Source organism: Vanessa tameamea, chromosome 20 (assembly GCF_037043105.1).
Source record: "Vanessa tameamea isolate UH-Manoa-2023 chromosome 20, ilVanTame1 primary haplotype, whole genome shotgun sequence".
NCBI lineage: Eukaryota > Metazoa > Arthropoda > Insecta > Lepidoptera > Nymphalidae > Vanessa > Vanessa tameamea.
Window position 1 is genome coordinate 1,882,367 of NC_087328.1, and position 14,684 is coordinate 1,897,050.

Below are 14,684 nucleotides of genomic sequence, written 5' to 3' on the forward strand. Positions count from 1 at the left end.
TTTCTGACGATCAATAGATTTTCTTTTGTTTACAACAAATCCGTGGGACGTGTTGTTTACACTCGCGCTTGGTTTAGGCTTTTTTTTTAATTAAAAATGAAGAGATTAATCTAAGCTGCGTTTACATGGAACATTTTTGGTTTGCGTTGCAGAGTTTTTTTTTTTAATTTCTTTAATGTATGCAATGACCTTAGGGTATATGAATTTATTAAGACTCATTACAATTTTTTATATAAGTTTGCTTCTAGAATTTAAAGTTTAAATTGAGACTGAGTTAGTTCTTGTTTTAGTATTTCTTATTTAACTGTTGTTTAAAATATTTAAATATACTAATGTCCTTTTATTAATTAATAAATATAAAATTATTATAATATTGAAAATGAATGACCAGATTCTTAATTTGTACATAAGCATAGGTAATAATGATCTCAGTAACAGACCGAGTCGGTTCAGAAGCCATGCAACACTGAGTTTTACTTAATAAATGTTTACAATGTAATTCACGTGATTCATTAAAAAATAATTTACGTTTTATTTATAAAATGTCTTATAACAGTCGAATGTATAAAATATACATTGAGATTTGCTTTTATGATATTGTATTCGCTTTTGTTTTCTTGCTTGAATATAATATTTCACTCCGTTTGCTTTTTTATAATTTGCGTTCGTATTAATATAGAACCTCTTTGCGAACAACTGTTGAAAAATCCAATATCGATAAAGCATATATTTATCGAAAGCAATACGAAAATGAAATACATTTTAAGATATATGTTTCGTTCTAAATCGTATATTTAAACAAACCATCATCATAGTTCATTTGTCCTTTTACGATTTATTCGTATCATATTGACAACCGTCTTGCGGTATTACGCGATTCTGATACTTGTAAATATACCCATTATTGTTAATATCGCATAGCACATCCTGACAGTTCAAAGTCGTTTTCTGTGGTGAGTTTCAAGTTTCTTATTACAGAATAGCCCAAAAGTGCTCTATAAAACTTCGAGAAACTGAATTTAGTAAACTTTTACGTACCGAGTACTTAATGCTTCTTCACAAAATCTTTTTGCGGTCAGGTCTATGGTCATTGTATCCATCGATATTCGTTAAACAAAAAAGTGTCTCGGCTTTTTACGTTCACTAGTAGTAGTATTTAGTACATGGTCTTTATCTTTATTTTTCCAACGATAATAAATTGGTTTTCTTATGATAAAGGAAGGCGAACGGGTAAATGGACCATCTGATGGTGAGTGGTCACCACCGGCCATAGACAATGGCGCTGCTGGAAATATTAACCATTCCTTACATCGCCAATACGCCACTAACTTTGTGAATTAAGGTGTTGTGTCCTTAATACATGTAGTTACACTGGCTGACTCACCCTTCAAATCGGAAGACAACCATACTGAGTACTGTTGTTTGGCGGTAGAATATCTGATGAGTGGGTGGTACCTACCCAGACGGGGTTGCACAAAGCCCTACTATTAAGTACTCTAGCTTGTAAAATATTATGACAAATATTACGAACGCTCATTCGTTACCTATTGAACAAGCTACCGTTTTAAACTATTACATTTTAACTAAAATGTATTATTTTGCTGTGTGATATTTTGTACTTCATGTTCATTAGCCGAGATGGTTAGAACACGTGCATCTTAACCGATGATTTCGGGTTCAAACCCAGGCAGGCACCACTGAATTTACATGTGCTTAATTTGTGTTTATAATTCATTTCGTGCTCGGCGGTGAAGGAAAACATCGTGAGGAAACCCGCATGTGTCTAATTTCAATGAAATTCTGCCACATGTGTATTCCACCAACCCGCATTGGAGCAGCGTGGTGGAATATGCTCCAAACCTTCTCCTCAAAAGGGAGAGGAGGCCTTAGCCCAGCAGTGGGAAATTTACAGGCTGTTAATGTAAAAAAAACACGTAATGTTTATTCAAAATTTATTATTTTACGTACCACGAAGTACATAATAAGGATGACGTTTTAAAAATGTTGCATTTCAAATTTTTGCATGTATCCCGATAATCCGAAACGAATGGTTGTCAGCGGAAATGGAATCTACGACCGTTTGATCGAATCTATGACCCGGAAAGCAAGAACGTATGGGATATAAAGCGCTCGATGTATTGTTTTATACGATTTGATTTTTATATTTGGAATACGACATTTTGCATTTCATTTATTTTGTGACTTACAAGGTTACCAATCCTTGCGTACCAACGAAAAGGTTAATGATTTTTCTGGCAAAAATATTAACATGAGTTTGTACTTTAGAAATTAACAGTCTTAAATATTTCCGTTCCTCCAGTAACAAGAAACGCCTTTCCTACTGAACCTTTTTTAGTCGCGTCGGATTGCCATCCCGTGAAATAATTTATTTATACTTTTTTGTACTCCTCCAGAATGCATACAGCTAATTAGTGTATAATACTAAGGGTCGCCTTTTGGCTAATTATCTATTTCCTCCAGACGATCTTTTTAACTAAAATGTAGTATTTACTTCCGTGTTATTTTGTTTATTTATATTTTTTCAAAATTTAATCGTAAGATATAAGTAGTCGTTTCTTCCGATCAATTGAATCGAAAAGGAAACTTAGTATTGCGATAATATACAAACATACGAATAGGTACAATTTAATACATAAATGAAATAAAAATAAAATATATTCAACTATAACAAACTGCTGTGTATACCAACAATATACACACTAAATTAAACTTTATATATTTTAGTTAGGGAATATAATTGAGTGCACATGTTTAGGTACATATTTAAATATTGAAAATATCCTGTGCAATTGGCTATTCCGCGTTAAGACTGACCACAGTAACCGAAAACGCTCGGCTCATTAATTATCTATGATATGAAATCATAGAGAACGAGTATAAATTATCTTTATCACATGCTGCCTTGCCATTGCCGTGCCAAAGCTTCAAGTATAACCCTTGGTATATCAAAATTATACGCGTTGACTTCCAGACAGGATATATTACTTACGTATATAATTGTATTTAACTAACATGACTGTATTTTTAGATGTTGAAAAAGAACTATTGAGTTTCTTGCCGGTTCTTCTCGGTAGAATCTACATTCCGAACCGGTGGTAGCTTCACTTGATATAGTTTGTTGAAAGACGATTGTCTTGTTAGGAAAATCTATGACATCATTTTCAAATTTAAAAAAAAGCAGCGAAATACCCGACGTGGTCAGATTTAGAATATTTGAATGTAGCGAGTTTAAATTTAGAACATTTTATCAACTCTCAAGCGCTCAATGTAGTTTTGAAGTGGACTTAAAAAGATAAAATACTATAAAATTGATCGTTACACGTCTATTTTAAAGAGAGACCAGCCAACTGCGAAGGGCGTTTAATGTTCACATGTGTGCGCAAATATAGGTGTACTCTCTATTCCCTCATTCTTATAAGTCGATATGTTCTGATAGAGATCAGGCACAGGAAAACGATCTTATTTGCATTCCGAGCCGCGTAAATGTAACCACTCCGACTCCTAGACTTCGGACCGATACATAGAATTTATTCATAGTAAAACACGATAACTTCTTATCGGCCCGGTATCAAATTAGATAATTAACTGGTTTGCCGTACATGTTATTATTCTAATATCAAACCTTACTCATTATATTTCCATGTTGCAATTGAAATGGAGAATAAGTAAGTCGAACTACTGCCTAATATATGACGCCACTTGTCAAAATTTGTAACAATTCGATACTACGTTAGTAAATTGTAAACTGCCGGAGGAATATTAACTCACTGTATTTAGGATACGATTGACATTCAATCAGTACGCATGTATTAATGTAATATTTTTGTTCCAGCTCTCCCGGTTTACGCCATATTGAGTATCGTGCTGAGTTCTGTCGTCGTGATCCTGGCTATCCTATCAGTATTTATATACAGGTAAAGACTATTTATATATTCTAACTAGCTGTTACCCGCGGCTTTGCTCGCGTGGAATACGAGTATATTTACAAATTAACTTAAAATATTACGTTAATGTAAGACCTCTTTGTATGCCATATTGGTGTGTATTTCAGCTTTTAGCGTAGAATATCCAAAAACGCTTAAATGCGAATCATAGGATTTTTAATCGGATGCCCAAAAATAAAATTTCGAGCTTCTAACTTCGAAATGACGGACTTCCAGACTAACCTGTATACGAAATCTCAACCCCTACTTTTTCCATTTAGACGTAAAATATCAAGAAATACATATTAATTTATTTTTAATCAGGGGCACAAAAATAAAACCATGCTTCTAACTGCAAAACTTACGGTCTTCCAGACAATCCTGTATACGAAATGTTAACCCCTATTTCTCTCCTTAGGCGTAAAATATGTAGAAACGCTTAAATACGTATCTACTAATTTTTAATCAGTATCCCAAAAAAAGTTAAATGTTTTTAATTTAAAAAATGACAGACAGTTTGAAGTTTAAACCAGTAACCACAGTCACAAGGGATATAACATCTCAATACTCAAAGTTTGTCGGTGCGTTGGTTATGTAAGAGATGGATACAATTTCATACGGTGTCATTGTCTTTGGGCAGTGCCACATACCAACAAATGTCCCAATGGCCCGCCAAAGATATGAGCTAAATACACATGCATATTATAGTATATTGAGCCGAGATGGCCCAGCGGTTAGAACGCGTGCATCTTAACCGATGATTTCGGGTTCAAACCCAGGCAGGCACCACTGAATTTACATGTGCTTAATTTGTTTATAATTCATCTCGTGCTCGGCGGTGAAGGAAAACATCGTGAGGAAACCTGCATGTGTCTAATTTCAACGAAATTCTGCCACATGTGTATTCCACCAACCCGCATTGGAGCAGCGTGGTGGAATATGCTCCATACCTTCTCCTCAACGGGAGAGGAGGCCTTAGCCCAGCAGTGGGAAATTTACAGGCTGATTATGTTATGTATGTTATGTATTATAGTATAAAAGTGTGTATGAAAAACACATGTGCAATTTTCTATTATCCCACTAAGTTAAATATACTGTCCACTTCGTGACGGAAGGAAGCGGATGCTTTGAAAGAATAATGAAGAAAAAAGGCAACGTACTTTAGTAAAACTTTAATAGGATTTTAAATTATCGGCGCCGTTGAAGAATTAACAAACTGATAATGAAAATTCTCTACGCTTGGGAAATGTTCTCCTTCATTATAAACCTCAAGATTAGGTCTTTTTATAATGATCTATTGTATGTAAAAACTTTTTAATATTGTGTTAAGACATACCTACGTCTTGAGGTAACGGATTAGTGTCAATAGTGCAATGGTTTACGGGCCGCCAAGGGTTGTCAAAAGTTGCAGGATCAAATTCAATCCTTAGGCTATTGTCGTCTCCACACAAGCGATAAGCTTAAAAGAAGGCGTAAATAGGAATATTAGTATTATCTTAATTAACTTGAGGTATTGCTGCTGTTCTTCAAGAAAAATATGCTTAAAACTTATTCCACAACGCTTCACCGATACGGGTCGCTGGATGAAATAATGCAAATTATTCACCGAAGTACAATTCAGCGATTTCATTTAATATATGGATCTTTTCTAATTGGTCCATCATAGCTTCTCACTGTTAAACTTGTATCCACAAATTCAACCGCCCACTTTTTAAATAAAAAAATATCCAGTTTATCGAACTATTATAATAATATATAAACATAAAAGTGTATATATTATTGGGTAGTTAATAAAATGAAATTTATAATTATATAAATACGTTTAAAAAAATAACAATAAAATGAACACATTAAATATACACAACAAATGTGTTAATGTATATGCTAAATATATCGTAACGCCTTTTTGACATAAAACTTGAGCGGAGAGAGGATTATTGAAGATCGAATTTAAAATGTGATACTTATCTTAACTTCAGAGTCTTGTGACGTCACACGGTCAAAAATCTAGCAGAAAGACTTCTTTGCGAGCATTAAGAGAAAAATATCAAAGTTGAATTTGATTGTAACGTTATATGTAACGTAACTGACATAAAAAACATTACTTCTGTGTGTTCGATTATGTCAGTGATAAGATATCTGCATAATATTTGTTATAAAATTTGCCACACTAATAATTCACAGCACGATATAAGCTCAGGAAAAGAAATATCTGTTGCATAGCAAGCATTATTACTAAAGGTCCACAACGTGATCTTATGCAAAGTTATAAAAAACATTTAATTATACTTACTGAATAATCCTTTTAACGAAACAGTAAGAAGCATTGGCATTGCACAGGAACACAATCTACTATGATAAATAACTAAGATATGTTCATGATTCTTAGAAAAGAAGCCAAAGAAGGTGCTTCCTCTTTTTTCTCAATGTCCGATGGGCTGGCAATCCGATACGATCGGAAAGAGTTTACTGAAACTACTATTACTGAAAACATATCCATAGAAATGCCCAATATTTCATTTTAAACTTGATGGTTTAGTTCCCTATATTGGTGGCACATCAGTGATGTAAGAAATGGTGATTATTTCTTAAAGCATCGATAGCTATGGATGGTGGTCACCATTTACCATCAGGTGGCATAAAATACCACTACCCTCTATATCTATGGCCTTATACGCCTTCTGCTAGACAAATAAGGCCAATATAATGTCGATTGTGACAAAATCTTAATAAGGAGCGCTTTTTGTGAATTTTAAATTATTTTAAATAAATTATACCTTTAAAAATATTTTCAATGTTACAAATAAATATGTCTCAATTTGCTAGCGAAGCAAATACATTTCGTGAACATTTCAAATAAATTATTTCTATGGGAAAATTATTTTGATTCCTGCAACGATTTTTTATTGACAATAAAATAAATGTTATGCTATTAAATGTTTTAGAATATTTAACATTTATAAATATTAATTTTATAATTATTAAAAATATATTCTTTTTTTAATTCATTTGAATCTGATAAATGTTTAATCGTCTAAATAAAAATTAAAAAAAAGTGTTATCAAAGTATTGGTGATGTCGAGGCACAGTCGTAGTGAAGACTCATGACGATATATGGAAAGCTATTCGAGTAATGCTATTGAATTTGGAGCCGAGATGGCCCAGTGGTTAGAACGCGTGCATCTTAACCGATGATTTCGGGTTCAAACCCAGGCAGGCACCACTGAATTTTCATGTGCTTAATTTGTGTTTATAATTCGTCTCGTGCTCGGCGGTGAAGGAAAACATTGTGAGGAAACCTGCATGTGTCTAATTTCAACGAAATTCTACCACATGTGTATTCCACCAACCCGCATTGGAGCAGCGTGGTGGAATATGCTCCATACCTTCTTCTCAGAGGGAGAGGAGGCCTTAGCCCAGCAGTGGGAAATTTACAGGCTGTTTATGTTTATTATGTTTTTTATTGAATTTGCCTTCACGATACGGAACACGGCTAAACCTTAACTAAAATAAATGGCCTATATCAATTGAAGGTAATTTCGTGTATAGGAGGTTCTCACGAAAACAGTTTCAACGAATCTACCGTTATATAAGTTTTTGAGCTTTCGTCCGATAGTTAGGTTTTACAGCCGGCTTTCTATTGGTGAAATCTTTTGTTTTAATAATCCTAGAACCCTTTTTCTATGCCACCTATCGGGTCCAATCTGAATCTTGCGATGTACTATGAGGTTAATCCACTTGAACATACACAGAATAAAAATTGTTCCAGCCGCTTAGAAGGAATTCACACAAGCATGCACCCATAGACAAGAATAATATTTCTATGTATATACAGGCCAAGTTTTATTTATTGTTGCTAAGTGCTGTAGGTACACCCGTAGCGTATAATTGTATCCGTGCGAGGCCGGGCGGATCACTAGTTTTTTTTTACATTAACAGCCAGTAAATTTCTCACTGCTGGGCAGCAGCCAGTAAATGCCTCCTTTCCATTTGAGGAGAAGATTTGGAGCATATTTCACCATGCTGCTCCAATGCTGTATACACATGTGACAGAATTTCGTTGAAATAATACACATGCAGGTTTCCTTATGATGTTTTCCTTCACCGCCGAGCACGAGATGAATTATAAATACAAATTAATCACATGAAAATTGAGTGGTGCTTGCCTGGGTTTGGACCCGCAAACATCGGTTAAGATGCACTCGTTATAACCATTGGGCCATCTCGGCTCAGATCAGATCGTTAGTTTATTTATATTTTATTACACATATGTAAAGAACAAGTGACGTCAGAGAAAAAAAATTGTGCGAAGACGGCGTAATAGCATATATGTATATCTCATAGATAAGTTTTGATGAATGTAAATTAAGAGACTACGTGGTATTTGTCCATAATATTTGGTAGCGTTTTGTGCAAGCCCGCCGCGGTAGGTACCACCCCCTATAAATATATTCTACCACCAAACAGCAACGTTTAGTATTGTTGTGTACAAGTTTGAAGGGTAATGGAGCCAGTGTAACTACAGACACAAGGGACGTAACATCTTAGCTCCCAAGGCTCGTGGCGCATCGACAATGTAAAGATGGTTCATATGGCCTTTACTGTCCGCCTAATTATGTATATCATAATATATATTCTCAATGATTTCGGCCCCAGCGCCCAGTAAAGACATATTCTATATTCCCACACACCGTAATCCCTTGGACGTCAAATCCGACGCGACCGGTAAAAGTTCAGGTGCACGACCAGCGACTTTATTTTATTTCGAATAGATGATTATAGCAACGTCCATTTATAAGTACCAATGGGTCTCCGAAAACGCGAAACTTCGCGTTCATTCAAAGGAGTTTTTAGGAATTCAGGCGCCAAAATGATGAAACCTCTTTTAAATTAAATTTTTAATATCAAATAGTGTATATTAGATCAGTTAGTATGTATAAGTTTTCATTTCATTTTCTTATACAGCCGTAGCATCGCTCTCTAACCGGCCAGTAACTTATTTGCGCTCTCTAAAATTAATTATTTGTTAAACCGTAACAATTTATATAATCCTCTTTAATTTTGTGCACATCTACGGCTGGAACTCTTCAAATTGAGACTGTAACCGATTTTTTATATGCAGCTATCGTCTCATAATCACTGGGACATAAATCGGCTAACACTATTATTAATATATAAGATATAGATATTTAATATACATACATAATACTATCTAAAAGCTTTACATATGCATATTTATCTATAAATGCACAAAAGAATAAATAATTAATTTTAAAGAATATTTATGATATGTTTAAAAGTGATATTATTTACATAATTTGAATACTTGACATGGTATTTAAATGTAAATACTTATATTTATTATAGCATTTTCATCGTTTGTTTATTTTTGTCGTAAACTAGCGATATGTTTATGTCTAGTAATAACTAGCGAGCCGACCCGGTTTCGCATGTACAATTTATAAATAAAGTAAATATTGTGTATGTGTTTGGAAAAAAATAAATTAGTAAGTATATTTATGTGCTAACTTTTATTTATTTATAAGTGTAGGTTTATTAGCACTTACTTTATTACTTACTCCTAAAGTTTATTCGATTTATAAAAAACAATTTTATCTTCATAAAATGTCTTAAGTAAATAATATATTGATATAAATATATATTTCGTCAGAATCTACTTACGGAATCCGTGGTAGCTTTAATTCAACACTGTAACAGTAACATGATTCAAAAGCGTTATATGAGCTTTCTTGAATAAACAATATTTTTTTCATTTGATTTCATTTAGTTATTATGAGTTTACTTAGAAGAAACATACTGTTACGGATTTTTTTATAAGCATTATTTACACCTAAAATTTTCTAGCATATTATTTTGATATGCCTTCTAAAGTGTAACCAGCATAAGCCATGTAATCGTATGAATATATATTTTTTTGGTTAAATCACCACTACAGTTCTTTGAAAATATTATAAATATTCACCAATAATATATATGCATACATTCCTCATTAGTGAAGAATTCATCAAATTGTAAGTTATCAAAAGATTCGGAGCTATTCCGTCCGTAAATAAATATTTTAAGTTAGGTTGGGTTATATTTACAATTTCTAAGGAGCTCAGACGAGCCACGAGCGGATCTCTTCTCTCCGGTACGTGCCGAGGACGGCCATCGCAGTGGTTTTAGTGGGTAGGAATCTCACATAACCCGGCTTCCATGATATCCATCCGCCCAGAGGCTCGGGTACCTTCATGATTGTTTCCATAAGGCCAATGCTTGTTGCATTAAAAGCAATATGCGGTGTTCATATTTATCCGACATATAACAGTCTGGTTTGTTTTATAATGAACTAACGATTTTAACAATTTAAATTAAACGGTGACATTCATAAATATCTTATGAAGTCTCTGTATAATTTTAGCGACATAAATTTTGTTTATTCAATTACATTCTATTTTGGTATGACAAGTACCGTAATTAATTAAATTTTATTTTAAATAGTCGTTCATTTAATTTTAATCGTTTCGTCTTTCCACCATTAAAGAATAATAATTTAATACGTTGATCTAAATCGGGGATTGAGGGTTTAAAGTGCAAGCAATTATGAATTTTCATGTTTTTTATTAGTGATTATAATGATTCTCGTGCGGAAAATAACAGGCAGAAATCTGCATGTATCGGATTAAAATCTTCCACTTGTGTATCGACCACGAGCCGAGATGATTGCGGGTTTAAACCCAGGCAAGCACCACTCAATATTCATGTGCTTAATTTGTGTTTATAATTCATCTCGTGCTCGGCGGTGAAGAAAAACATCAAGAGAAAACCTGCATGTGTCTAATTTCAACAAAATTCTGCCACATGTGACTACACCAATCCGCATTGGAGCAGCGTATTGGAATATGTTCCAAACCTTCTCCTCCCAAAAGGGAGAGGAGGCCATAGCCCAGCAATGGGAAATTTACAAGCTGTTAATGTTGTAATGTTGTGTATCCACCATCGTCTTACGAATAAGCGTCCAGTGAAGATTTTGTCAGTTTTATGAGTTTGTCCAGCCGTGGAATATTTACAGGATTTGCTTTTTTTTAGTTTAGATACGGCTTAGGGATTGAAATTTAACGCTAAATTTAAATAATTAAAAACAATTAAAATAATTAATAAATGTTTGTTTTCTTCTCTCATAACGATATATCTACAATCCTCTATTTCTATGATGATGTTATCCTGATCAATTTCTGTAACGGCACTCTCGAGGAACACTAGGCAACTTCGCAGAATATATTATAGAGGAGCACTCTCTGTTTCTTTACTCTCATAATAGAATGGGAAAGAGTTTAGACGCAAGACTAGCAGCTTTAAGTGCTTTCTGAGTCACAGGAGATTACACACTTCCAATTTCTAGAATCCAGGCTGTTACTGAGAATTTTTCGATAAACCCAATAACTTTTTCGGCCCGACCAGGAGTTACGGTTCTGTCTTCAAAACCGAGGACCTTGGGATCAGCCTTTTATCTAGCCGCTAGACCAACGAGGCAGTGAAATAGTTAATTTATTAATACACACCACCGGGAATTTGTGTTCTACTGAGATTTTTTTAAGAAATACCCTTTAATTGGCCCGTCTTGGAGTTTGAACCTCCTCGCGATCAACAGCCCTATTATGAAGAGGAAAGTTAACAGAGAAGAAAGTGTGGCATTCGTTACTTAAACGCTGTAATAAAAGTATTTTATTGGCAGAATGGGAAGTGAATACATATATATGTATATATGTTGAAAGGGAGGGAAATTAGCTATATATTAATATTAATTTGTTAATAACTAAAAAAAAGAGCCAAGATGTATAAAATACACAGGCTTAACCGAATCATAATTAATGTCTTAATTTAATTAGAATAAGACAAAAAAAAAGTTGGAATATTTTTCAAAGGATAAAGAATTCAGCGTTTCTTTATATTAGGTTTAAAGCTCAGTATCAAGTAAGATAGTTTTATGAGTAGATGTTGTGTAGTATCCCATCTCAAACTATTTTTGTGGGTGTCTATTTAAGGTGTTTAATTTTAACTTTTCGTTACACAGACATTACAAACTTGAGGCTGAGATTGCAATGATGACATGGAGAGTCAGCTGGAGTGATGTTTTACTTCCCGGTGGGCGGCTCCGGGGTAGCATACATTCATTGGCTCGAAGGTACAGCTCTGGGGTGAGTTTTGATTGTACTTATATTATTACTACGAGAAATACCTGGACAATTTAAAAATATGTCAAATATTTCCGACTGCCAACCGAAACCAACTAGATACCTTAATAAATCAGTATTGTTTCCTTTATAACAAAACGATATATGTACATATATATATATATATCAAGAAAGTTATCATATTATACATATTATGAATATTTTTCTTTATTCTATTTTCAAAATTTAGAATAGTATTTTCTAATTCAAGTATTTTTCAGACTGCATATTCCGATGAAGCAACATCTCTCGCTGGAGATCGTCAAGTATACGCCCCTTGTGGTTTTTACAAAGGCTGCAGGGTCGCTATTAAGAAGGTTGACAAACAGAGGATAGATTTGACGAGACCACTTCTTTTGGAACTTAAGAAAATGAAAGACTTGGAACATGATCATCTTGCAAGATTTTACGGAGCCTGTGTAGACCCGCCACATTGCTGTCTCCTTACAGAATACTGTCCAAAAGGTTCTCTACAAGATATTTTGGAGAACGATACGATCAAATTAGATTGGATGTTCAAAGTTAGCTTGATGCATGACATTGTAAAGGTAAGTTAGAACAAAGTTAGAAGACACCCAACTTAGATGTATGAGAATGTTTGTGTCACTTGAGAAATTGTTTTCAGTTTGCCATCGTCTTGACAAAACAAAACTATAAAATCTAATATTTGCATATCGAACAAATGACAAAACAAAAAAGAATAATGATTAGATACACAAGTTATTCAAAATAGCTACCAATCTTGATTAAAAAAAAATGAGTCAAAAAAATCCAAATCGATTCGGTCTCAGGCTATTTTACAAATTTACATTTTATATTTTTAAAACAGCATTTATGTTTTATAATTATATTTTATGTAAATTTATTCCGTTTAGGGAATGCATTATCTACACAGCAGTGACATAAGATCCCACGGTGCCTTGACGTCGAGTAACTGCGTCGTGGATTCTCGTTTCGTGTTGAAAATAACCGATTTCGGCTTGAATGCTCTGAGGACATCGGAGAAAGACAATCGAGCTCACAGCTATTGGACTCGTAAGATTCTTTTCATATTATATCAATCAATCAATCAGCCAATCAATCAATCAATCAATCAATCAATCAATTAAAATATACTTTATTCAAGTATGCTTTTACAAGCACTTTTGAATCGTCATTTAACAAACTATTTAAAGTAAAGCTACCACCGGTTCGGAATGTAGATTCTACCGAGAAGAACCGGCAAAAACTCAGTGATTACTCCTTTTCAACATACTAAAAATAATCTGATTACTTATCCTCTTCGAATGTTATACTGATTTGGATGTTTGCACATTTCTTTGAAAATAGTCGATTTTATTTTATTATTAACTTTTAGTATATAATAATTTCTTAGCTTATTTTTCTTATCTATCGATCTTAATTTGAATGCGATTCTATACATGAACTACTAATTATTATTCTGCATTAAATGACAAAACGCAAAACACATGCTGTATGTATGTAAATTCGATTCGTTAAATTTGAATTAATTTGTCATTACGAACAATAAAATTATATATTAAATAAAATAACGGATATATATATATATATATATATATTTGACCTTTCTTTTAGGAAATATACAGCAGAAGTGATAAATATGAATCATAAAATGTAAAATTCAAAGTTAGCACTATGGGTGTTAGTTATTATTTAAACAGAGAATTTGCATATTAACTATTGCTCAACTTTAACATTTAAATAAAAATCTTACATATATGTATGTAAGATTTTTCATATATGTAAGATCTCACATAGATATAATTTAAAATACATGATCCAGTGTAGTCCACCGGTCTAGGTTTATTGGGTTTACATGTGACAGAATTTCATTCGACAAATCCGGTTTACGAATGGAATTTTTTCACCGCTGAGGACAAGATAAATATTACTTAAGGAGACGAAAATTCTGTAGTTCATGCTAATATTTAATCCACATTTTTTGGTTAAAATAAATATGACAATATACTTTATGCTTAAATCAATAATATTAAATTCACTATGCAGGACCTTCCCACTTAATTTTAAACATTTCTTTAGGTCGTCTTTGGACTTCACCAGAACTTCTCCGTTTATCTGATCCACCCCCAGAAGGAACCCAGAAAGCCGATGTATATTCATTTGGTATTATAATGCACGAGATCGTTAATAGACAAGGAGTATTTTGGCTTGGACCAGGGATTGATTTGTCCCCCAAAGGTAAAATTAAATTAATTTAAACCCTTAAATTTTCCTGTTTAGAAACTCCAAAAGATTTCGTTGATTCCGAATATATGATTAATAATAAATCTTATTATATTGTTATAGAGATAGTAGATGCGATCATAGGTAGCGGTCTTCGTCCAAACACAACGTATACCAGATCCTGTGAAGCCGACGATGCTGCTGATCTCATGCGGCGATGTTGGGCAGAGGAGCCCACTGAAAGACCAGATTTTGGACACTTGAAGGGAGCTATTCGTCGCCTCAATAAGTAATATTTATG

The 14,684-nt window shown here is 33.6% G+C and overlaps 1 protein-coding gene across 2 annotated transcripts in view; it reads left to right on the plus strand.

Annotated features, from left to right (window-relative positions):
- The window catches only part of LOC113403788 (atrial natriuretic peptide receptor 1), a 291,966-nt gene that overhangs the window by 270,221 nt on the left and 7,061 nt on the right, over nucleotides 1-14,684 (plus strand). For both annotated transcript variants that reach the window (XM_064217976.1, XM_064217975.1), the window contains 6 exons: nucleotides 3,854-3,935; nucleotides 12,019-12,142; nucleotides 12,400-12,726; nucleotides 13,054-13,213; nucleotides 14,240-14,398; nucleotides 14,507-14,672. In XM_064217976.1, the coding sequence (XP_064074046.1) occupies nucleotides 3,854-3,935; nucleotides 12,019-12,142; nucleotides 12,400-12,726; nucleotides 13,054-13,213; nucleotides 14,240-14,398; nucleotides 14,507-14,672 (1,018 nt within the window). The remainder of the gene's footprint in view (nucleotides 1-3,853; nucleotides 3,936-12,018; nucleotides 12,143-12,399; nucleotides 12,727-13,053; nucleotides 13,214-14,239; nucleotides 14,399-14,506; nucleotides 14,673-14,684) is intronic.